Here is a 24528-nt window from a genome sequence, read left to right on the forward strand (position 1 = left end):
TCCAGTGAATGCAATTCTAAAGTTGCTTTTGTAGTAATCAATGATGCACAAGGCCTCCACTCCAAGTTCTTGTACAATTCTCAATTGCTGACTTTGTGTTTGAGTACTTATGTTGTGCGAATGGCAGAAAATATGTGTGTGAAATAACATGCACGTTTTATCAACATACCCACTGATCTGCTGCTCTGAACTTTCACCATACCCCCCCCCCCCCCCCCCCAGTATTTTCATTCCTCATACTAGGTTATTGCTTCTCTTACTTCCACTTCTTCAGGTCTGGGGTGAACCTTCAGTTATCTTGACTCACAGAACCAGGTTTCAATTGTGTTAGCTCCAACTTGGTGTAAATCTAGTACTATGGTTAAATGAGGTTTTTCACAGGAACTCAATGTTGTCTGAAGTTCCCACAAAGTACACAAGACACACAGTCATTTCTGGTTGACTTTACTCATTAACCGCATGTATCAACTCAAATTCCATAAGAAAAGTAACATCCTTGGATTGTGAAAACAATATTCAGTTAGAGGATCTTTCAAATGTCTGTACAATATTTTTTATCAATATCAAAAATGCAATCCATGATAAACTGTTCAACTGAAAATTACAAAATTATCTATAGTACACAAATAGTCATAGAAAATACCAGATTAAACTGAACAGTTCGAATTGTAGATATTGTAAACATAACAGACTAAAAACTACTTAAACATAAAATCTCAAAAACTAAAGAAATGACATGAATGACCACTGATCAAAAAAATCCAGCCTATATACAAGACATTTCATGAACATCTTATCCTTTCATAAGCAGCCTTACAGGCAATATCAACACTCAGTTTTATCCAAATTTTGTAATGATGATTTACATACACTGTCAAACTATGTAGCTAATTTACAGTATACAATTCCAATATTAGAACTAGAAATATATACAATGTAAATAGAAACTCAGAACAAAAGATGCCCTGTCATAATAACATGAGCCTTTGACCTTTGCAAGTATGCAACAAGGGCCAAAAATACAAACTGGATCCAAATTAGGATTACAAGTGGAGGTACAGTCAGATGTAAGGCATGAAAGGGATTTCAAGTTACTTCAGTTACTCAGAGGGAAGATGTTATGTCACAACCATTACTGTGAGGACCCAGCATGAGTCTGCTGATGTTCTTCCAACAGGTGAGGAAAAGCGAAGGCTTTGTCACATTCATTGCATTCATATACAACTTGGCCAACATGACTTTCTTGGTGCTGCTTCAGGAGAGACCGCTGGCTGAATGACTTGTAGCACATATCACAGCGGTACTCTCCAACTTCCTTTTCAGCATGAAATCTCATATGCAAAGACAGATCTTGAGCTGTACTGAATTCACTGTTGCACTTCGTACATTTGAGCTTCTGTTGTGCTGACTGAGCTGTATTCTGAGCAGCTGATTTTTGACGATGTCTTCGCTCGTGTTCTTTAAGGTACCGCCTCAGGGCAAATGTTTTTCCACAAAGCTCACATCTGAATGGCTTCTCATTTGGGTGCTGTTGATTTTGATGTGCCAACAGACCACTTTTTGAGGAGAACTGCTTTGAGCAAACAGGGCAATTATATAACTCCTCTCCTGTAACATCAATCTCTTCCTCCTCTCCTGGTGCTTGATGATAAGTTGGAGATGTCTTAGCTGACGGATTTGAGTTTTCATTCTCCATTATTGCATGCTGTCGAGGGGAACAGTGGTGCTGGAGGAAAGAATCGCTCCCCAAAAAGCTCTGGCCACACACTGAACATGAAAACTGAGTAGATGATGTCTGATGACCGTGCTCATGTTCATCAAGCCTATCTTGAGAGGAAAATGTTATTTTACAAATTTTGCATTTAAATGTACCATCAGAATGTGTGGGAAAATGACTAATCAATTCAGTGGCACTACCAAAACGCTGAAGGCAAACTGGACATATGAAACCATGTGAAGGACCGCAATCTTTAGTTTCAGTCTTACGTTGAATTCCTGCTGCAGTATCAACATGGCTGTTAAGATGGCTGAGGAACTGCTGGGAGGAAGGAAAACTCTTGTTGCATTGATCACATGCATATTCACTGGTAGACCGTGATAGTTGATGGGTAGTCCTATGCTTTTTCAGGTGAGATGCATGCAGGAAATGTTTATTGCAGTCCAAACATGAGTACGGTCGTTCTTTGGCTGCCATGCAACCATGCTCTGAGAGCTTCTCTGGGTCTCTGAAACGCTCACTGCAAACACCACAGCGGTATTTAAGTTCTTGGGAAGCAGATGCTTTATGTTCCTCCCTTGAAATTGAATTAGGATGATGGTCAACTGACTTAGAGTGGTTTTTCCGATGCTCAGCTCTGCTGCTCTTGGAGAGAAACACACGATTGCATATGTCACATGGGAAGTTTTCTTCACGGTGGGTGGACATATGTTCTGCTAACTGTGAGGGTCCTGTAAAGCTGAAGTGACACTTGGAACAACGGTATGGGCGGCTCTTGCCATGAGTATGCTTATGTTTACGAAGTGCAAAGAGAGAGACAAAACCTCTGCCACATGCCTGGCACTGAAATTCAGACTGGTGCATTCGTTGATGTTGCTGCAACTGGGATGCCTGGAAAAAACATCTACCACATTCTGCACATTCATGTGGTTTTTCACCCAAGTGACACCTCTGATGATCCTCAAGACTTTCTGATGTTGAGAACGTCTTGCCACACACATGGCATGGGAAGTACGGTGCAGAGTCTGAGTCGCTGTCCTCACTGCCATTATTTTCATCCTCATCACTTTCACCAGTTGTACTGACTTGACTGCTGGATTGTTTTTCAGTGCTCCGCTTTTCCTGTACAGTTCTCCCATGATCATTCTGCTCTTTTTGATGCCATTTTCTATAGTGTCTAGCCAGTGACTTTTTGACTGCGTAAGTCTTGTGACAGAAACGACAAGTGAATACATCATCTGGATGGTCTTCACTGTAATGATTACATAAAGATGGTCTTGTCAAAAACCTTTGATTACACAGTTTGCAAGCATAAGGTCTACTCAGGTCATGACATGTTCTGTGGACTTCAAGATCAGATGAGGTATAAAACATCTTGGAGCAGTCATTGCAAGAGTATTTCTTATGAATTCCATGCATCTTCAAGTGTTTTTCGAGATGTCCTTGGCTAGAGCACACCCGTCCGCATTTATTACACGTGTTGTGCTTTTTCTTTTGTTCCTCTCTCCCATGGTCTTCAAGGTGACTAATGAGCATTAAGCCATCTGTGAAGCTCTTATCACATTCTGAACATTGATACTGCACAGCTTTTGTCTCCTTGCTAGAGCCGTCTTTCACCTCACTATCTTCCGAATTTTGTGAGGATTCATCCATTAAGTCCTCTTTGCAGGAGAAGTTTGTCTGCAAAACCCCAGTTCCAGTTGTTTTGGAGCCTTCTTTGAACACTAAAACAGAGTCATTTAGTGCGAAATCAAGCTCTGCTTTCAAAGGTACTTCCAGCTGTTGAGTTGTATTTCTCTCTGAAATATGTTCAAATTTACATTTCCTAAAAGCAGACTCCCTTGAATGTACACGCAGATGAGAAGTTAGTCCAGCTTTAGTTATGAAGGACATGTTACAGTCTGGGCAGGAAAATGGTTTGGGGACCTCACTAGCAAGAGCTGTATCTAGTTTACAGATTAAATTACCACCATCACCAAGTCGTTCATCACAACTCTCATCCAAAGGCTCCTCTTTGATTTTTGGTATATTTGACAGATGGTGTTGTAAGGGAGCAGTAGACACTGGTGGAGTCATTGTTTCCATCTTGTGTGCATTTAAAAAATGCTCCTGCAGTTGTGAAAATAGCACAAAACGGGAACTACAGTATGCACAAGAAAAGCCCTTTTGTGGGCTCTGAGAGGCTGACTGCTGACTTTTGCACACTGTTGACGATGAGCTGGATGTTGAAGTACAACTTTTTTTGTGATTTTCAAGCTTGGCTTGTGGGAAAAATCCTCCACATTTGTCACAGGGGATTTTATTTTGCTGTGTTTTTTTAGGACACTTTTGGAAGTGGCGTTGCAAATAATCCTTCCTAATAAATCTCAGACCACAATAATCACAAGCAAATGGCCTCTCTCCTGTGTGCAGGCGGGTGTGCACGCTTAATTGATAGCTGTTTCCAAAAGCACGGGGGCAGTAATTACAGATGTATTTGTACTTTTTGTTGAAATGAGGCTGGATTCTCTGAAGAATTCGACTTCTCACACCATCAAGAGGTGCTGTCACATTTTCTGTTGATGGATTAGTTTCCAGTGGTAGGGAAGCATTTGCTTTTCTCAAGACCTTTCTGCACCTTCTCATCTTCCTATGCTTCTTCAGAGATTTTTCATGAGAGAATGATGAGCCACAGCCTGTACACTTGAATAATTTTGTAACATGAAACATAGTGTTATGTCGAGAAAGCTTAGACTGAGTTGAGAAGCTCCTTGAACAGATTTTACAGTCAAATGACTCCTGCTTTTCAGCAGGCTCAATACCAAACTTATTTCGCCAACCTGTGCCAACATCATCTAAACTGACTTTGGGAATACAGACTTCCAAACGTGATCTTTTCCCTTTGCAACGAGCCTGATGTACTTTCAGATGATCATACCTTGAAAAGCAGCTGTCACAGGCTTTGCAGCGATAAGGCTTCACTTCATTATGCGTCAAAATGTGACGTCTGAGGTTTCGTGGTTTCATGAAAGTCTTGGTGCAGAATTTGCACTTGTACTCAGCTTCACTTTCTGCGTGGGGCTTCTGTGCTGCCTCCCTGAGAGTAGGCATGTGTGACAATTGTTGTGCTGCACCTATTTTGACTTTTGACTGCTCCTCTTTGTAAATGCCATCACAGAAAGCCTCATGCTGCAAACACATTGTTTGACTTCGATATCTGTGGCCACAGTGCACACATGCATATGGTTGCAAACCTGTATGTGAAACAAGATGTCTCAAGAGTAACGATCTGTACCTGAACCTCTGCGTACAGTGAGGGCATTTGAAATGAAGTTTATTTGTTGCACTGGTCTGAAAAGCCAATGTATCAACATTCTGGTCTGTCTGAGAAGTGCTTTTGCTGTTATCGCTATTCAAAGATGATAAGCCAGTGTTGTGCTCTGTCTCTATGCAGTTCTTTTGATGATGGCTTAACTTTGTATATCCAAAGTACTGCCCACATTTTGAGCACAGCAACAGAGAGTTTATCTTGTGGCCACGGTGATGATTTTTCAGGCGGATTTTCTTTGAAAACTTGCGTGGACAATAGGAACACTGATGTGACTTCTTTGTCTTAACGTCAGACTCCAATGTTACAAGTTTGGTTTGAGCAAGGAAACAATGTTTACTATGAAGTTTAAGGTAAATGTCACGGTAAAACTGTTTTCCACAGTTGGTGCAGGAAAAGGGTTTGTCTCCAGTATGTTTGATCATGTGGCGCAGCAAATATCGACGACTCGTGAAATTGTGTTTGCAAAAGGGACACTGGTTTGATGAAGACCCAGATATATGTGTAAGACAATGCTTTCTTAGTACTTGAGCATCATTAAACATCTCTTTGCATAAGGAACACTGTAGCTGCTTTGATCCACTCTCCTCATTCACAGATTCCAAGGACTGTTGTGGTTTCAGTTGTCTCTCTTCAAGCCGAGCTGCCTTGTTTTCTCTATTTTTGTGGCTGTCTAGATGTCTGAGGAGATATGCAGGATACTGGAACTGTAGATGACAGTCAGGGCATTGAAGCTTTCCCTTTTTTAGATGCGAGCTTCTGTGCTGGATCAGTTCTCTAACAGTTGGAAGAATCTTTCTGCAGACAGTGCACTGTATCCTCCTCTGGTGAACAATTTTATGACCAAACAGGTAGGCACGTTTCTTGAATCCTTTTCCACATTCCAGACAGCGATATGGCCTTTCACCTTTGTGATTGTGCTCATGTTTCTTCAGTGACTGTGATGTGCTGAAACACTGTCCACAAAATTGACAACTTTTTACTTCATCTGGTTTGAAGTCATCTTTACTCTCTTCAGTCTTTGTAGTACTTAAAGTTGTTGGTTTCGACATGATAGAGAAAACCGAATTCCTGTACCTGAACATTTTGCCAGTGAGTCTAAACAACTCATGTTTCTTCATATGTCTGTATTTTCCAGAAGGATGACAAAAAACTGCAGGACAAAGGTTGCATTTGTAACGTGGTACTGTTTTACAAGTCTTTGGGGCCATTAGTGCTGGGGGTGCTTGATTTTTCTGTTCATTTTCCTTTGACAATGTTTTCTGTTCATTTTCATCTGATTGTTTTTGTTCAGTCTCCTTTGTTTTCTTCTCTTCAGCCCTCTCTTTTGCAAGCCGATTAACACATTCTCTGAGGCAAGATGTGTTAATATGTCTAATTCGGTTGGATGGTAAAGTGAAGGTAGTGTGACACAAGGGGCATCGATATTTTCCAGCAACTTTTTCCTTGCCACCAAATATTGCTTCTCTGACACAGTCACGCAAATGTCGAGCCCTGTTGTATGAGTACTTGAAAAGCCGTGGACAAAGAGGACATTTACATTTTCCTCTGGTCTCAGTCCTTTCTTTTTGACTTTTCTCATCACAAAGTTTTGTAGTAGACTGACTTGGCGAAAGGTCTAAATTCTTTCCCTTGTGTATGTTGTAGAAGTGCTTTTTGGCCTTCTCTGCAGTTGAGAAGCTTTTACCACAGACATTGCACATATTCGTTTTGCAGATGTCAACAAGCTTTACACAACATTCTGGTAGTTTTGCATATGTTTTTTTCGATACCAATTCCTTTGGTGGTGGCATTTTAGTTTCGCTGAGAGCATCAAGATTTGTAACTGGAATTTTTGTCTGCTTGCATCTACCAGGTGTAACCTGGTGTCTTTGCAGGCTACCAGCATGTGCAAAATATATTCCACATTCATTGCACTTAAAAGGCGTTTTGCCAGTGTGTGTTCGCATATGCTTGATAAACTGATATGATTTTGAAAACATGAGCCCACATCGATTGCACCCATGGCGCTCAAAACCTTTTTTTTTCTGTTGGCTCAAATCAGAAGGAAGCTGAGGGCTTTCTTTGGTCACATCACACCAATGTTTTTCAGCATCATCATTCCTCATCAGGCAGAGATTACAAGTTTTGCAAAAGTGGAAATTGTACACTGAATGGCAACAATAGTGGTGTTCAATTAGATGATCTACGCTGTTGGTTGTGTGTTGGCAAGCTCCACAATGATAGGAGTTACTCATTCCATTTCCTGACTCTAAGGTTTTCAATACTACAACAGGTTGCAGATATTTACTCATTTGCATAGAGGATTTCAGCTGAGGCCCTAGTTCTTCTGATTGATTCATGCCGTTACCATCAGGTTGGACCAAAGAAGTGTCTTCAGAATGCCTAGTGTCATGTTTTGTTTCATCATAGTCACATGAAGAGTCTTCTCTTGACAGAGGCTCACCATACAGGATGTCAAGCACTGGTGGTTCCTCTGTACATGTTTCCATCTCTTCAAATGACTCTGTAGCATTTTCAGCAACATCTCCACCAAGACTTTCTGGTTTTAGGGCCACTGGAGTTTGATGTAGGGACGTCTGCCGATCTGGAGAAGAGGCTGTATTAGTATTCTTTTCTGGACTTGTCCAGTTTTTTTCCAGACAGGGATTTATGTCTGTGCACGAGGTGTCTGACTGTAAGCAAAATTGTAAACTATTACAAACACTTTGCTCTTTAGTGTCATTAGTCACAACAGGGCCAGTACAATCTGCATCCATAGGAGGGTTTATAGTCTTCTCTAATGGACTTGTAACTTTCTTTTCTAGACTGGGATTTATGTCTGTGCTGGGGCTATGCGGCTCTGAGTAGGATTCTACATAGCTAGCAATACCTAGCTTGTTCTTGGTGCTAGGGTCAATAGAACCACAGTCACTAGAGATACCAGGACCATTGCACCCTGGATCTTGCAAAGAAGTGGCATTTGTCTTTTCTGCTGCACTTGTCCATTCTTTTTCGAGACATGGATTTTGCTCTGTGTTTGAGCAATTTGGCTCCAAGCATGTTTTGAAATGACCTGCAACACTTTGCTCATTTTTGTCAGTGGCATCACTGAAAACACCATCCCTCATCACAGCAGGGCTGCTACAAATATTGACCTGAGCTACACTTTCGCAAGACTGATGCTCAGATATCTGCAAACAGGTTTGAACGTGACTTTCTCTTTTCAAGGTATTTGTACATTCAATGAGCTCATGAATAGCATCATTACAATCGAACACCTTGATACCCTGTGGATCTGAAGACTGACAAATATTTGACTGAATTTCTTTCTCCTGATAGTCAGTTTCCATATTTTCATCTTGACATACAGTGGAGTTGGCATTTGGGGATTTCTGCTTTCCAAAGTTCTCATTTTCAAATGAGCCTGATTCTTTTCTCTTCCCTCTTAGCACTTCACTTTGGTCCTGCTCATCCTCTTTCATATTTCTATCTTGACCATCTGTGGAGCCGGAATTATCAAGCCCCACATTTACTTGGCTGAATGGTTGGTTCATTTCCTTTCTTAAAACTTCTCCATCAAAGTGATCTTGCTCATTATTAAATGCAGCCAATATGTTTGGAGCATTTGCAGTGACTGACCCCTCCAAACTGCCATCTGGGTACTTCTCTAATCCATCAACAGTCAAGTTTTCATGGACACTTATCAAGATATTTGAATACTCTCCTTGAGTGAGATCTCTCTCCTTATAGTCCTTTTGTTTCTGATCTTCAGAACCATCACATTCATTTCTATCCTTCACAGTCTCACTGCCAGTAGTTGTCACCAGGGTTGGAGTTTTAGAAGACTGACTGTGTCCTGTATCATATTTGGCAGTGTCTTCCGGACTTTCCATCTTGTCTTGTGCACATTCAATTATGTTTTCTTCTGCCTTCACATTTGATGGACTTGGCAAAATTACACTAGTCTCTGACATAACAGGGCGTGGACTCTCGAGCGGAAATGTCATATTTCCAGGATGAGTGAAAAGCCATTCTGATGAGCTCTGTTTTACAGAGATGTCAGTTTTAGTTTTTGGAAGTGAATTACTTCCCATGAATTTACAAGAAGGCCTTGTTTCACCAATATCTGCGTCTGAACAGCTACTGACATCTGAGTAGTCCTCAAGAAATGATGTAGCTAGTATTCCACAGTCTTGCTTCAGTCCTTGGAAATCTGCAGGAAAAGACGAAGGAAATGATTCTGATGCTGATAATCCATCTGTGGCGAAATCTATAACACCATTTCCACATCTTGGTAAGTACTCTTTTTCCATTTGCTCTCCATCAGCTTGCCATGGAGCATCCTTGAAGTATTTTTGATATACACAGTCTGAACTGGAATTTCCAATACTGGGATTTGAGTAAAAGTTAGTGTTGAAGTTTGAGTTTGTTGCTGGGGCTTCATGTGAAGCCACTGTGCCAGGGAAGTCATGATGTCCAGTGAAGTTCTCTATATGTGGAGAAAGATTTCCGTCCGACTCTGATGTCCTCACAGTGCTTGGATCTGACGCCAGAGGTGGCAGGTTATGGAAGTATGAATCCCACCCATGAGCCATTCTCTGCAAGGACCAGAAGTTAGGCCAACACAATCCTGAAAACACAGAAGCATAAAATTAGAAAAGAACAACAACAACGCATTAAGAAATTACACAAACTGCCAAGAATAACAAAATAAAAAAATAAATCAAATAAGATCTGACCTTTTCTTGGACATACAAAGACTGGGACTATCAGGGATGATGTAGGTTACATATGAATGGAAAAAATGAATTGATATTATTATTGTAAACATTTACAAACCACTAAAATCTGACCCCAAAAATATTCAGAGAGAACTGCCTGTAGTTTATGTGTTTGCTCTGTGTATTTCCCAGTTACATGTTTGGGCGCAACATGTGAGCTAACATGTGACCAACAGCGGCACAGGGGTTTGGTGCACTGTCAGTCAGGTGGTGGAAAGACGATTCCATGCATTGAGACCCATGTACAGGAACTGATTTTCGATAAGTGAAAAGTAAGAGAAGGGCCCATAGCTGGTGCAAAATGTGGGGGAATACCAATTACACATAGGTTTTCTCATATCAACGTATAGCACGGGTGCTGACACATATCAAACATTTTCTGTATTCAGTCACTCAACTAACAAGCCCAACCAACTTGGACTGCTGGTTGGAAAAAACAAGCACATGGATGATTTCAACTCTTTTAAAACTGTTGTCTATGTTTCTTTTGACTTTTTTATTTACATTACAACCCTGAATCCAAGAAAGTTGGGATGCCATGTAAAACAAATACAAATTGTGAAAAACGTGAGACTGACTGTTTACCGAAAACAGTTTTATCAAGTGTTACCAAGTACATGTTGTACTTGGTAACACAGAAAGTGGTGAACTTCTCATTCTTACTTGAAAGACTGAGCTTTTCAAGGATGATCACTAGGGAAATGCATTCTCTACATTAAGCTCATTCTAGGTATGACCAACAGGTAGCCAGATGCAGTACCAGGTGACCTATTCCAGTTGTAGGACAGTTGCCAAGGGCACTGAGTGGAGAACTGGATTGGAGAATTTAATGTTTTTAATAGCAGGGGATATGTGAGCACCCGAAGTAAATATGGGAAAAACAACAGAGAAAAGCAGCCCCCCAGAGTACCAGGGGGTGCCAGGACTTAAGTGTGGTTATTCCCAGACTATTCCCAGAAGAATGATAGGGCTGGATTTTTATCACTGCATCGTCTCTGAGAGTTGACAGCGCCCGTGCGCCTAAGAGGCACTTACAGTATGTGGTCTTTGAGTCTCTAGGTAGGATCCTGTTCCATCTTGGGGACTCCATAGTTAGCCACGTATCTGGAAGACTTCAACGTGCAACAACAGAGAAAGCTGAATGGGGGTAATGGATATAATGAGGATGAGGAATGGATATGATCTGAACCGAAGTGGAACTTTACTAAAGGACATCTGTACTTGTTCTGGTCTGTCCAAAACACCATGACCTCTCTCTATTTCATGCCTCTTCATCTCCTCCCTCCTGCCTGTGACAGTGAAACTGATCTCAATGCATTATCTTGAAGGATGCCTCAGTGCTAAAATGCATCATGAGAAGACAGGTGAGGAAAGACTAGGTTTGCTGGAAAAGCCATGAGAAAGGATGCATGAGTGTATCTTTTGGAGATGGTTACAACATAAATGAATACAACATTCAGAATACACAATGCATCACAGTTTGTTGTCAATGGGACTGTCCACTTTCAAAAGTCCTATAATGGGCACATGAGCATCAGAAATGGACCATGGAACAACGGAAGAAGGTGGCCTGGTGTTATGAATCACATTTTCTTTTCCACCGTGTGGATGGCTGGATGCATCACTCACCTGGGGAAGACATGTCACCAGGATACACTATGGGAAGAAGTCTAGCCAGTAGAGGCATTGTGATGCTTTGGACAATGTTCTGTTGACAAACCTTGGGTCCTGCCATTCATATGGATGTTACTCTGACACGTACCACCTATCTAAACATTACTGCTGACCAAGTACACCCAATGAGCTTAAACTTTTATTTTGAAACTCTCAGATCTGTCTCTCTATTTTCATCCAAGTGCATCTCCTTCAAGATTCAAGCAGCGCTAGTGTTAGGGATCAGATCAAATTGGGGATTAGGGAAAAGCATATTGAGAACTTTTTACGATTAACGTTAGCCGAGCAGAAAACTCAATTAGTAACAAATGAGACCTGCTGACCAACACACACTGCAGCATTAAATAACTTAAACCACGTTCCACTTCTGCACCCTCTCAGTGTCTTGCACAATCATGGCCTTTTCAGAGGTTAATAGTGCAGCACAGAGACTGCTCACAACACAGCAGAGCATTCTGCCTCCTGCTATTTTGTCATTCTCCAACAGGCAGGAGACTGTAAGATGCTTTCAAATTAATTCATTTATTAAAGTAATGCAACTTTCTAAAATAAAAATGCTAGCTGTCAGTTTTGTTTCATATTGTATTTCACTGGACTGAGGACACTAGTGAATGGTCCTTCACACAATCTTCTTTTCCTTTTGGCTGTTCTTTTCAGGGGTCACCACAGCGAATCATCTGCTTCCATCTCGCCCTATCCTCTGTATCCTCTTCCCTCACACCAACTACTTTCACTACATCCATAAACCTCCTCTTTGGTCTTCTCCTAGACCTCCTGCCCGGCAGCTCTAACATCAGCATCCTTGGACCAATCACTGTCCCTCCTCTGAACATGTCCAAACCATCTCAACCTGGCCTCTCTAACTTTATCTCTGAAACATCTCACACTGTCCCTCTAATGCGGTCCTTCTCAAATAGTGGGGCGCGCCCCCCTGGGGAACATGCTTTTTTTTTGCCATACTAGAATAAAGTGTAATTGCACATCCACTACAGTGGTTGGTAGTGGCGCTCTCATTGTCAGAGTGTGCGCAGGGAGTATTACCTCTATGGTGTAGCGGTTTTTTTGCACCGAGTAGGCAATATGAAGTGCAGTAAACGAACCCTTAAGAGACAACATGAAGAACTTTTTAACAGGGATGAAAAGAAAGGCGGAGAAAGACGAAGATATTGAGACAAAAGTAACTCACCCGAAAGCTAAGATGAGGAAATATGACAAAGCATATGTAGCACTTGGGCTCACTGTGACTACAGTGGGAGACGAGGAAAGACCGGTGTGTTTACTGTGTCTAAAAATGCTGGCAGCGGACAGCATGAAGCCAAATAAATTAAGGCGTCACTTGAAGACATTACATCCCAAACATGCTGTTAAGCCCCTGGAGTTTTTTCAGCGAAAACGTGCCGAATATTGCCAACAATCATCCCGCTTTGTGAATGCAACTTCAGTAAACCAGCGAGCACTGTTAGCATCATATTATTACATATTATTATTACTATTATTTATAATCGCGGCAGAGAGTGGGTGGTGGGGTGGGGGGGCGCGAATTGTTTTCTTCTTGCTGGGGGGACGTAACAGAAAATATTTGAGAAGCACTGCTCTAATGTACTCATTTCTGATCCTATCCATCCCCAGTCGCGCCCAAAGAAAACTTCAACATGTTCAGCTCGTCCTCATGTCTTTTCCTCAAAGCCACTGTCTCTAGACCATACAATATTGGCACATAATACACTAAAGAAAAAGACTGAAAATGGGCCCCCTTCTCTATTCTTTCAATCAAGAATCTGTTCTGAATAGACAAGCATATTGTCCCAGGCCTAATTTGCAGTTTTTTAAAACTACATTTAGAGTAGGCCAGCTCATAATGTTTGTAGAGCTCGCCAGCCACATTTGTTAAATAAGGCCACGCTGGGCTGTCAGCCCCACTTCACAAGTAATGGCCGGAGTCAAACAAACAATTTTTCTCGGGGAAACAGTGTTCACTTACATATTCACATCACCCTTTATTAGTACTAATTGCACTAATTAGTACATTAAAAGTATGAAAGCCACACATTCTTGTCCTATTAGTCCATGTTATGAATTGATTTAGCAAAAAGTTGTTATAATTTTTATTTATTTTAATAATAACTCAACTGTGGTCTATGGCAAGGAAGATTATCGGAGATGTGGCAAACCCAAGTGTGTTGTGGATCCATTAAGAACATCAGACAGAGGACCCTGCTTGCAAGGTCTTCAACTCTAACCCAGGGAGTCTGGGAACATTTAATCCAGTTGGGTCAATTTCAAAGCCTACATTCTGTTCATTATTTTTTTGGATGTTCCAGCCAGAAAGTCATCAAGAAAATCAGTGCCTGCTGCATTTGTAACTCAAGAACCATCTGATGGACACCAGCAGTGAAAGAAGCCATCAAGGTGAAGGTGAAGCTCCTTTATCACCAAACAGGTCTTAAGGACTACAGCTTCTGTTTGCAGCTTCAATTGCAATTAATTGCAAATAACTCACCCAGATCTCAGACTGATTCAGACCTGTCAGACAAAAAAAAAAGGGGGGGGGTGGGTGCTGTTTGCATCATCGGCTGGAAACTGCCAAGCTTATCTGCGGGAAATTGCTGGGTTTCAACTTTGAGATTCTTAGGAACGGGTGCCTGAGTCTTTGACACTGCCTCCTCTTAAGTCTCTGGCAATGCCCTTGGTTCAGAAGACTCTGGCAAGACAGTTCTCTGCAGGATTGATTTTGATCTAAATGCGTGCTTGGCCATTTCTCTTGCATGTCCATGTTCATGGTGTCCTCAGCAAAGGCCTTCCCAACTAGCAGTAGACCCTAGGATCAATGCACAACATTCTGGATGCTTACACACATACAGACATAAGTATTCAGACACACCTCTTTATGTGGCTGTTTTTCAGGGGTTGGGCTAGGCTTCTCATTTCCAGTGAAGGGAAATCTTTGTAAGTAAGGTCAGTAAAGACATGCTTGAATGAGTTTGGTGTGGAAGAACTTGATTGGCCCTCACAGAGCCCTGACCTCAACCCCATCAAACACCTTTGGGAAAAACTGGAACAGAGATTGTGAGCCAGGCTTTTTCATCCAACATCAGTGTGGGCCTGCCCTCACAGCTGCTCTACCATGTGAACGCTTAAAAATTCCCACAGAAACACTCCAAAGTCTTGTGGAAAACCTTCCCAGAAGAGTAGATGCTATTATCTCCGCAAAGCTGTCAATATATTTAGAATGCAATGTCATTTAAGTCCATGCTGGACTAATGGTCAGGTGGCCCAATACTTCAGTGTCTATGGTGTAATACAGAATCAGAATTCCTTGATTTAGGAGGGAAATTATAGTATATACACTATAGTGTATACTCTAACTAGTCTCATGGTCTCATGTAAGAAAATGCAGTCAAGAAGAAGGGGGGAAAAACTCTCCCTGTAGCAAAAGAGTGGTGATTTGACTCAGGCACAGTGATAATCAATGTTAGCATACAATATAGACTGAATGTTTACGATGATGATGGTGCACATGAACCACTGACAGTATATAAAGAAAAAATATTTTGAATACATCCTGGAGGTTGGCTACAGTACAGGTCATAAATCCCCCTACCATTGTGTTTCCAGAAGGGATAATGGGACCCATTCAAAACAGGTCAAACATATTTTTCCTTAAAGATGGTTTCTGGGGGACTAGTGTTGGGTATCAGTACTTGATATCTTTAACAAATAACAATAATCCAGTACCCAGCAGTATGAAACTTCTCCTGTCAAGTGGTACCTGCGTTTAATAATTTTTGCACCCAGTTCTATTTTTTTTTTTTGAAAAAAGACTTGCTGGTATAGCTTTGCATTTGAAGAACACTTGCAGTAATTTACTACAACTAAGTTACTGCAAGTGTTCTTCAAATTCATGCAAGGTGTGATCAGTCCACTGCCTTAACAGCTACAACCAGTGCATTCTGTGGTGCGATGAAGTCATATGTAGTGTGTTTGACAAAGTTGGCAGTTCAGCATGATATATCATATGTGGCTCTAGTGGTACCACTCTAAGGGTACACAGTCCTAGTTGTGGCAGTACTGCAGGATATCTGTAATAAATCAATTAATCATCCTCACTCTGACCCAGACTTCACAAAAGCAGTTTCAGTCTATGCCACCCAGTGGCCCACCCACAAACCCCCAACTTCAGCAGGATCTGTAAAGAAAAGATCAGGAGGGTGGCAGACCATCATGGCATATCACCCTTCTCTCTGAAAGCTCCCACCTTTGCACAAATCTTCCATTAGGTCATTGGATATGTGTCAAGTCCCTTTCTGCTTCCTGCTAACAGTCAACATTCTATCAGCCCCCAAGAAAACTATCTAGGACTTGGACTAAGAAACTTTTGAATCAGGGTGAATACAGAAAAGATTGAATCATTAGTTATTGCTCTAGACAAGACAGAAAAGTATGTGCCTGTGAAATGGTCAAGGTTGTTATTTCCGTGCCAAACATCTTACATATTAACTTGGTGTACACTATATCCACAACATTACCAAGAATGAACATGGAATGTAAGAATCTCTTTTATTCAAATCTTAATTAGAACAATTAATAGTTTGCTTCTATCTCAATCAACTAGGCTGATTTGGAATAAGCTATGTGCAGCTCATTGTGGCCACAAGGCAATCATTGTATGAGTGGGCCAATCTATGTGCCTTGCAGGAGTTGCACTCTTTATTGTGGTTTCCTGCAGAATGTCAAAGAATAAGAGATATTTGACTTGCATGACTGCAGTTACAAGCAAAAACAGAAAAGCAGTGGTGGTCTATGTAAGGTCTGATGTAGCAGACATGTTCCTACACACCAAGCCACCTGTCAAAGCTTAAGGTATTGGCAGACTCCTTCATCAAACAAGCCAGTGCTTGCCAATTTGGCAACAGAGCTTTTTGGTGAAATGCATTACCCTGTGTCATTTTAACTTAAACTATAAGCATCTTGTGCTTTAAGTAGAATTATCGCCTTGTAGTCATATGCTTCAGCATGCTAGTCAGGCTACAGTTTCTGTCTAGATTTGTAGTGACTAATAAAGAGCTTCGTTGTCATTATCAAAACCAGCAAGCCTGATTTGGACTACAGTGTTGCAATATGGATGCTGCGGCAAAGAAGCTACAAATTCAAAAACATGGGGGCTTCACACTCATCTTCAACCATACAACCCAGATGATCTATACAATCAGTACAGTTTCAAGGTGGACACCCACAATTAGGACCACCAATTCAGTATCTGACCAAATGTGAAATTTGGGCAAAATCTACCCTTCTGTTCCCAAGGCCTTTTTATTGAATAATGACCACAAAAGTCTTTTTGCAAAGCATTATGATGTCACAGTGAAGCTGACCTTTGACTTTTTGAATATAAGTCACAAGTCACTGCTTCATCATTTTATCCTATTAGACATTTGTGTGACTTTTTTCCCCACAATTAATGCATTCTTGATTAGAACTAAAACATGATCTGTGTCATCACAGTGATCTGTGACCATCAAATCATTCAATTCATCTTTGAGCCCAAGTGGACATTTATGCCAAATTTGGAGGAAAACCCCTCAATGTATTCCTGAGATTTTTCATTAACAAGAATGGGATGGATGGGACATAGATCATGGTGACCTTGAGCTTTGACCATCAAAATCTAATGGTTTGATTGGGTCAAAGTGGACGTGTTCCTGAGATAGAGTATTCACAAGAATGGGCCATACGTACAGATGTACGTATGTTGACAAGTCTCTTAAGATATAAATGAAATGGCCAAAGAGTGGCTACCCCCAAAAATTGTTCTGTAGCAGAAATTAGTCTAAGGGTCATCTAAAACTCACTGGAGGCCTTTCTTGAATCAGGTATTTTTACTTGTTAAACAAATACCCAAAAGAAATGCAGCAGTAATAATGACTGCTTTTCTTCAAGGTGTTCCTCTGCAAGGGTATTAGGGTATTGTTATTATCCCAAAAAAAGATCTTCCACATTCCACACCACCTTCTCTTCCTTTTCAAACATCTGTCCTGAACACCCCTCTCACAATCACATCCATCTTTACAAAAGTAAACCTGTTAATTATTTCTGTGCCTAGCAACACAACCACAGCTTGAAAAGAACAAAGTGTTATTTTTTAGATGATGTCGTGGTACAATCAATCAACTTCTCAACACAGCCTAAAGATATGCTCGGATTTCAGAAGAGAAGCTTCCAGACTCACTGAAGTCCTGACTGACACTGTACTCACATAGGCAAGGTATGAGATGCCAAACAGATACCAAGATAATCTACCCATTAAATCTCTGCTTACAAAGGTAGCTGCTAAATGCATCATGATCCCCACAGCTAAGACACAAAAACTGCATGAGAGTGAGAGGTAATTTCTTCTTGAATAACAGGGTCACTGTCATGAATACAATATGTAACACAATTAACACAAAAACACATTATAATATATGATAATGGTAGTATGGTCATATACTATACATAAATACTACTATCCCAGTAAAATCAATGAAATACTTCTAGCTCACTCGTCATATAAAACAGAGCCTGAAAGAGAAGCCTTAATCTCTGGATGTGAACCGAAACATGAACAGATGCTGAACAACAAAACGTGGTGCACAGCAACAACAGCAACATGCCTTGAGAAAGTTAATCAGTTCATTTATTGCAAAATGTTTTTTGCTATTGTTTAGTCCTTTCTTTTTTTGCCCTCTGGTGGTAAAGACATGCCAGCCCAACATGGCAAAACAATCCAAGAGGAAATCCTACAACAAAAAGAGAATTTACCTGTAAAGGACACTTCAATCCAAGCAATCAAAGTACACTACAACAGTTACAAGTAGGTACTTAAGTCTAGACTTATGTTTATGATTTGGACAAACTTAAAAATTATATGTGTAGTCAAGATAAGCAATTTCTCTTACATATTATTCATTTCCTCTGGAACATACTCTCATGCTAGGTCCCATACATCCTCCCCAGCCTGAAAAGTGCTGAGTCACAGGTGAAACTGGAAAGCATCCATTCTGGATTAGATTAGAGGTGTGGATCACTGAGCCAAAAAATAAATAAATAACAAAATAAAACACTAAGCTAAACCAAGCTGAAATATTATTTAGAAATAATACACCTCTGGCCCATTCCACTCCAATAAATGCACTGAAATAATTTTTCAAGAAGACTGCATTTTCAGGTAAAGGTAATTTGCAAATCTTATCAAACTACTCCTCCTTAAACTTGAGATGTCCCAACTTTGCTTTATTATGTATACTAAGGTTGGGCAACGTGTTAAAACTATCCAACTGGCCACTACCAAAATGCTTGTGCCTCTGTTGATTAAGCTAGGAGATGTGCGCCTGCAACGAGTCTGCTCGAACCACAAGCTCTTCCAAAAACTCACAAAATATCAGGCAAAGACATTTTCTTAGATTCATGCACACCAAATATACTATAGTGTATATACTTTTTCTTTTTTTAAACAACTTGCACACACTGCCAGATGCAGATATTGTACTGTTTTAAAACTGGTACTGAAAGGGTACTGATACATCAATACTTTTGACTACCCTACGCCTTGCCAAGTTGTCATGAGCAGAGAGAAAAACAAGGAGGGAGTCACATGGTGGCATGTGACACAGATCAAACAATGGAACATATTTGTCTTCTTGTTTTGCCCCCAACATTTTTTATTTCATTTGTTTCATTGTGGGGTTCGGTCCACACAACAGGCACTGCCCCACGTCCTAAGAATGTAACTGCTTTCATTTATAACACAGCCATGACAGCATTTTCCCAGAAATGTTGCCATGTTGTGAGGTGGGAAATTGGCGGCACAGATTTCCCTAAATATTGATCTCTGCTCCCATTCCCACATGGTGCCATGCAGGAAATGTTTCTGAACATTTCAGATAAGGGCACTCCAAACAGTCAGCCATCTATTGTTATCAAGCAATATTTGGCACAAATAATTGGATTGGAAGTCTCTATCAAGGCCAATCAGAAGAGCCAATGAGATAACCACACAGAAACAGCCGTGTGCTGTGTGCTGCTGTAATGTCATAGCATACTGAAAGGCTCAAAGTGCATCCCATTGTTCTCGCCAGAATCCTTAGCCTACAGAAAACTTGTTTGGGACCATCACTTAAACAAGTGACAATCTGACCACATCAGAGCACTTTTCCATGCTGCTGCTATTATCACTAGGGGGGCTAGTTGGCTGTTTGCAGCTGGTTAGCAGAGTCCTGCGGTATGATGTAGTGATGCGAAGACACAACAAGCTGACAGTAAACACTAATAAATGTACTGACGTACTTAATCTGAAAACATTTGGTGGTAAAAATACTTTGACTTTGGAGTGTTTGGAATTACAGACACTTTACATTAGCTTACTTTTGACGAAACTTCTGTTAGAGATGGAAGTAACCAGATACAAGCTGTGATAAATAAGTTGAGTAGTAACAAAGGCGAACACAACTTAGACACAGAATTTGTGAAAAATCCTGTGTCTCTAAATTCTATTTACTTATTTCTGTTTTTTACAGTTTACAGATAACTTTCTTTATAAAAACCAAGTAAATATAGTTATTCATTTCATCAACATTTTTATTATGCCACTAATAACCACTACAGATGAAAATAAAGTGACGACATTTTGAAAGGCACTGATTTGAGCACATCAGTGATGGGCTTCAAAAATTCTGATCGGTGCACCCAACAGACTGCAAGTGTGAAAAGGACTATAGTTTACCACATGGTGAGTGTCAGAGCAAAAATACAAAATGAACAAGGGCAAAATTCACATTTGTTTCCACTTAGTTGTTATGGCTAAGGAATAGCTGATAAACAGACCGATATCACCGCCCTATGCCAAAGAAATAAATATCTAAATTAACAGCATTTTAATTAGCATTTAACAACTCCACTCAATAGCCACTTTGTACACCTGTAAATGTAAGTCATCCAAAACAACAGCATAGCCACATACCTTTGCAAAAATAATGGTTTTTGATGGACATGGTCACAAAAATATTACATTAATCAGGTGTTTATTACTGAGATTGTAGTTTGCAGTGGAGCTGAAATGAACTTCATTGTATTGTGAGGTGTTTGTCAAGCTTTCTCCATAAGTTCTGTAGAAGGGCTGTTATACTGGAATGCATTAGATTGTACAGGCGTATTTAATAAAGTGGACAGTAAGTGTACAAGATTTGACAGTGCTTCTCGTTCCAAGGGACAAGGCTGTAAATTTGCTTCCAAAATGAGTAAATACACAAACCACATCCCACTTTCTGTACTCACAAAATATGGATGTTATTAGCCAACTGTCAAGTGAACTAACTCATTTTATTTCTAACAGATGTACAGCCTATTCCAATGTGTCCACCTCTATGTGCTGGGCTACCTGTTATGCAGATCATACTAGTTCAGGCATAGAGATGGTTTTCCCATGAAACAGCATCCTCAAAAACAGAGCTTCTGAAGACTGGACTGATGAACTTATAACAGAGAGGCATCACACAAGACAACTTAGTTGACTAGATTCAGAACTTACTATAAATCATTTAAAGCAATCAGGCAACACATCAACAGAGCTGTCTCGAGTCAAGTACTTAATGAATGATTACCAGCAGGCGTATATAACATTTCCAAAACTTTCTATGGTAAACTTGCGTTTTCTTCTCAGTGATAATTTGGACAGTGATGAGCATTTTAGATCATTTCGTATGGTGGTTTTAAATGGGAAACAACGATGTAAGACCACCTGGAGTGTGTGTTTCTCTTATCTCGACTGTGTTATTGTAAGATGCTGTACTTTCAATCAGCCTTGACGGGGGACAACAGATAAAACACAAAACATACGATGTAATCAACTCAACAAAACCGTCCACGGCAGCGCTGCGGTTCGTGACTCTACCTCACGTGCTACATAATTTTATACTGATGTTCAATGTTCTGGGTGAAGCTAACTAGCTAGTGACTAGCACAATGCAAGATAGCACTGATAATGAACAGCTAACCGTTATGGCTGCTCTGCAGCTGGTCTTTAGCAGAACCCTTACCAGATCAACGCTCCGTGCTGCTGTTGCGTGCTTCGCCACATTTCCTTTGTAGTTTCTCGGCTACATTGTTGCCATAAACGCTTCGAGGACTCGGTTGAAAGGAAATTTACATCTTGGCTTTCTATGAGAGTACACGGATAAAGCGTCTCTTCTCCTTACCAATGGCTTCCGTCTTTCCTGAGAAACACACTCTGGCGACCTTTATTCTTTCTGGACTATAACTCGATGAGGGTCGTTCAGTCTAAAACCGTCGTATTTTTTCAGTGCGAAGTGGGCTATATAGCTTGTTATACTCCGGCTATCTGCGCTAGATCCAGTTCCGCCTCCATTGTCGTTATTTGCGCATTTTCAGACAATGTGGCCGTAATTGTGCATACGTTATGCAACTATCTGCTTACAACCAATAACAAGGTGAGGGGGATCCAAGAGAGCCCGCCCCTTCATGTTCTGTGGTTGTCACTACCAGAGCCTGGCGGGGCGGTAGCACGACTCCTTCCGGGCGACTGCACCGCGGTTGCCTCCTTGCTGCTGCAGCTGCTCCTACACGACTCTAGTGTTGAGGCAGACACACAGTACTACTTGTGCTGAGCTGGTCGTTGAAGTCTTCAGTGCGGGTGCAGTGCTCCTCTGTGCAGTTTCAGGACCACTGTGCTGATGTTGTTTGTGTAAGATACTGTGATGCTCCATCAGACCTGGTTACTTGTCTGCTGGACTGGACGTGGTTGGTCTTTAAAGGGTTAATATGTTTCACACAGCCATTTTGTGGGCAAGACTTACAAAATGGCGCCACCACGTCTTTGTGCTGGTCTGCTACAAAGTTCCTTTAGTTGAAGGGGCACATTAGAACCAGTTCAAATGGGAAGAGCACACTGATTTAGGCAACAAAAAATAAAATAAAAAAAACAGTATTTTATCACAGTAGGTGAACAGGAACATCTGAATACACCTGACATTCTGTGACCAGACAATTACTTAAGTACCTGGTGCAGTCACCACATTTACTTTTTCCTCAAAATGTGCAGCTCACTGAATAACTGAGATCCCAAGTCACAGAATTTATTGGTGAGCACAATAAAATTGCGCAAATAAATATAGAGCAACTCTCTAATCAGTATTAACCTCTCAGATTTTAAACTTGCCATGCAGAGGAGCTTTCAAGGTCCAATGATATAAAAGAACTGGCTACATAATGCTTATAGTGTTAGAGTTGATTATTGCCACCACAGAAAAAGTAGGTCTTGTCTGGATCATCTGACACACTCCCTTAACCCTGATATCAGCAAGTCTTGTATGGTTATGAAAAACCTGTAAATACCATGGAATTTGAAAATTTTAATTTCCAGGTCTCCAGAAGTTTTGGAAATATAAACCCATAAAATTTGCTTCAAAACACGTGTATAATATGTGGTTTAGTTAAGATCAAGATAAATCTATTTGAGTTGCAACTTGTACTGTACGGGAAGTAAATTCGCACAATGCCAGGAAAATGACAACTTAATAACATCTGACTTTGCTTGGACATGCACAGCCTATGGCATGGCATGAGAAAGACCAAGACACAGAATGTGCAAATTGTGGACCAAGTTCTAAAGCTTTGAACATTTCGAACATGGGAGAGGCAACTCTTGCTAGCTGTGCTAAAGAAGCGAAGCACCAGGTTGCTGCTGTCTCATGTAAATCAACTCTCAACCTCCTCACCAGCTTTTTCACTCTGGTTAGCAAATGTCCAGAAACTAAGCCCTACCAGCAGAGGCACTGTGGGTGATAAAACCAGCTAATTCTCATGATTCTTACAAGTCATGTGAAGACACAAAGCAGATTTTTCTGCGATGTTCCCTGACAAGTAGATAGCTGCCAGATTTGCATGCAGTGAACCCAGTGCCCATATGTGTACTTTTGGACTGGTTCCTTACTTTAAGAAACTCACTTTGTGTAAAGTATCGAAAGAATGTATGTTACATTATTTGGTGAAAGCCTGAACCAATAGGCTAAATGGTTAGACATGTATGTCAGGCGACGGGACAGGCCCAAGGTCATGACTATACACTGGCTCAAATTTAACAGACCACTCATCAGCTCATGATATTGCTGAGAAAATTAAGGACTTGCTTTTAAAGATTGGAATCAGGAATCTTGTCCAAATCTCAATGGACTTGCCAAACATGAATTGGAATGCATTCACAATACTGCAGAGGTAAGTGCTTCCGACTTCCCTGAGATGTTGGGAATTCAGTTTGTGCAGCTTTCTCATACTGCATGATGCACTCATGCACTCAGAGATGGATGTAAACCCACTGGATTGGAGGTTTAAGACAGACTCTCTGGCCTGTACTGGCTGTTCCACAATTGCCTTGCATGTCATGAGAATTGGATGTACCATTCCCATTGGTGGATTGAGAATATGTGTCAGAAAGAGGTATTGCTGCTCTGGCCACATGTCGAAGACTACAATGTAGTAGGTAGGTAGAGGTGACCTTCCCTATCCAAAAGTGAATAAATTAGAAGAGGTGAAGATCCACTGTGCTAAATCTGTCTTCATCATGAAAGTGGGATATTTCACAGCACTGTAAGAGAGATCAACCCCTTTTTCATCACATTTCAAGCACACCAACCCATACTGTCCTTCCTCTCTGGGGACATGCAAAAATTGATTAAAGGTAAGGATAAACATATAGATGTGCAATTTCTAATATTTCATTTAGAAATCTGTCTTTCGGAAACAGACACGAATATATAAAAGGGGCCATTTGTTCCTTGTTTTCCAACTCTCGATCCAGAGCAAAATGTTAAATATGGTAATGAAGCATCATAAAGTTGTCATAACAGGTTTCATAAACAGTCAGGGGCAATTTAACTTTTTTTTTATTTTTCATCACATCTTTAGATTTATTTTTTGTACATCATTTCTGAAAAAGCAATTGGTAAAAGTTTTTGTTGTCTAAGTAGATAAAACAATAAATGCTGAGGAAACATGATCCCACCTTACTTAAAAGTTTC

At 40.7% G+C, this 24528-nt stretch overlaps 1 protein-coding gene across 2 annotated transcripts; it reads right to left on the reverse strand.

Annotated features, from left to right (window-relative positions):
* Window positions 1-428: 428 nt before the first annotated feature.
* On the reverse strand, window positions 429-24385 carry znf1035 (zinc finger protein 1035). Of its 2 annotated transcripts, none has more exons than XM_046399363.1 (2): window positions 21691-24385; window positions 429-9636 (listed from the first exon to the last, which is right to left on the reverse strand). In XM_046399363.1, the coding sequence occupies exon 2, from the start codon at window positions 9599-9601 to the stop codon at window positions 1133-1135; it is 8469 nt and encodes a 2822-aa protein (XP_046255319.1). In that variant the 5' UTR covers window positions 9602-9636; window positions 21691-24385; the 3' UTR covers window positions 429-1132. The 2 variants fall into 2 exon arrangements, with proteins under 2 accessions (XP_046255319.1, XP_046255318.1); XM_046399362.1 differs by having other exon boundaries at window positions 21532-24385.
* Between the last annotated feature and the right edge of the window lie 143 nt (window positions 24386-24528).

Source organism: Scatophagus argus, chromosome 9 (assembly GCF_020382885.2).
Source record: "Scatophagus argus isolate fScaArg1 chromosome 9, fScaArg1.pri, whole genome shotgun sequence".
Classification (NCBI taxonomy): domain Eukaryota; kingdom Metazoa; phylum Chordata; class Actinopteri; family Scatophagidae; genus Scatophagus; species Scatophagus argus.

Excerpts from the sequence above, each read along its gene's own strand:
- znf1035 (XM_046399363.1), bottom strand. The coding sequence starts at position 9,601 with ATGGCTCATGGGTGGGATTCATACTTCCATAACCTGCCACCTCTGGCG.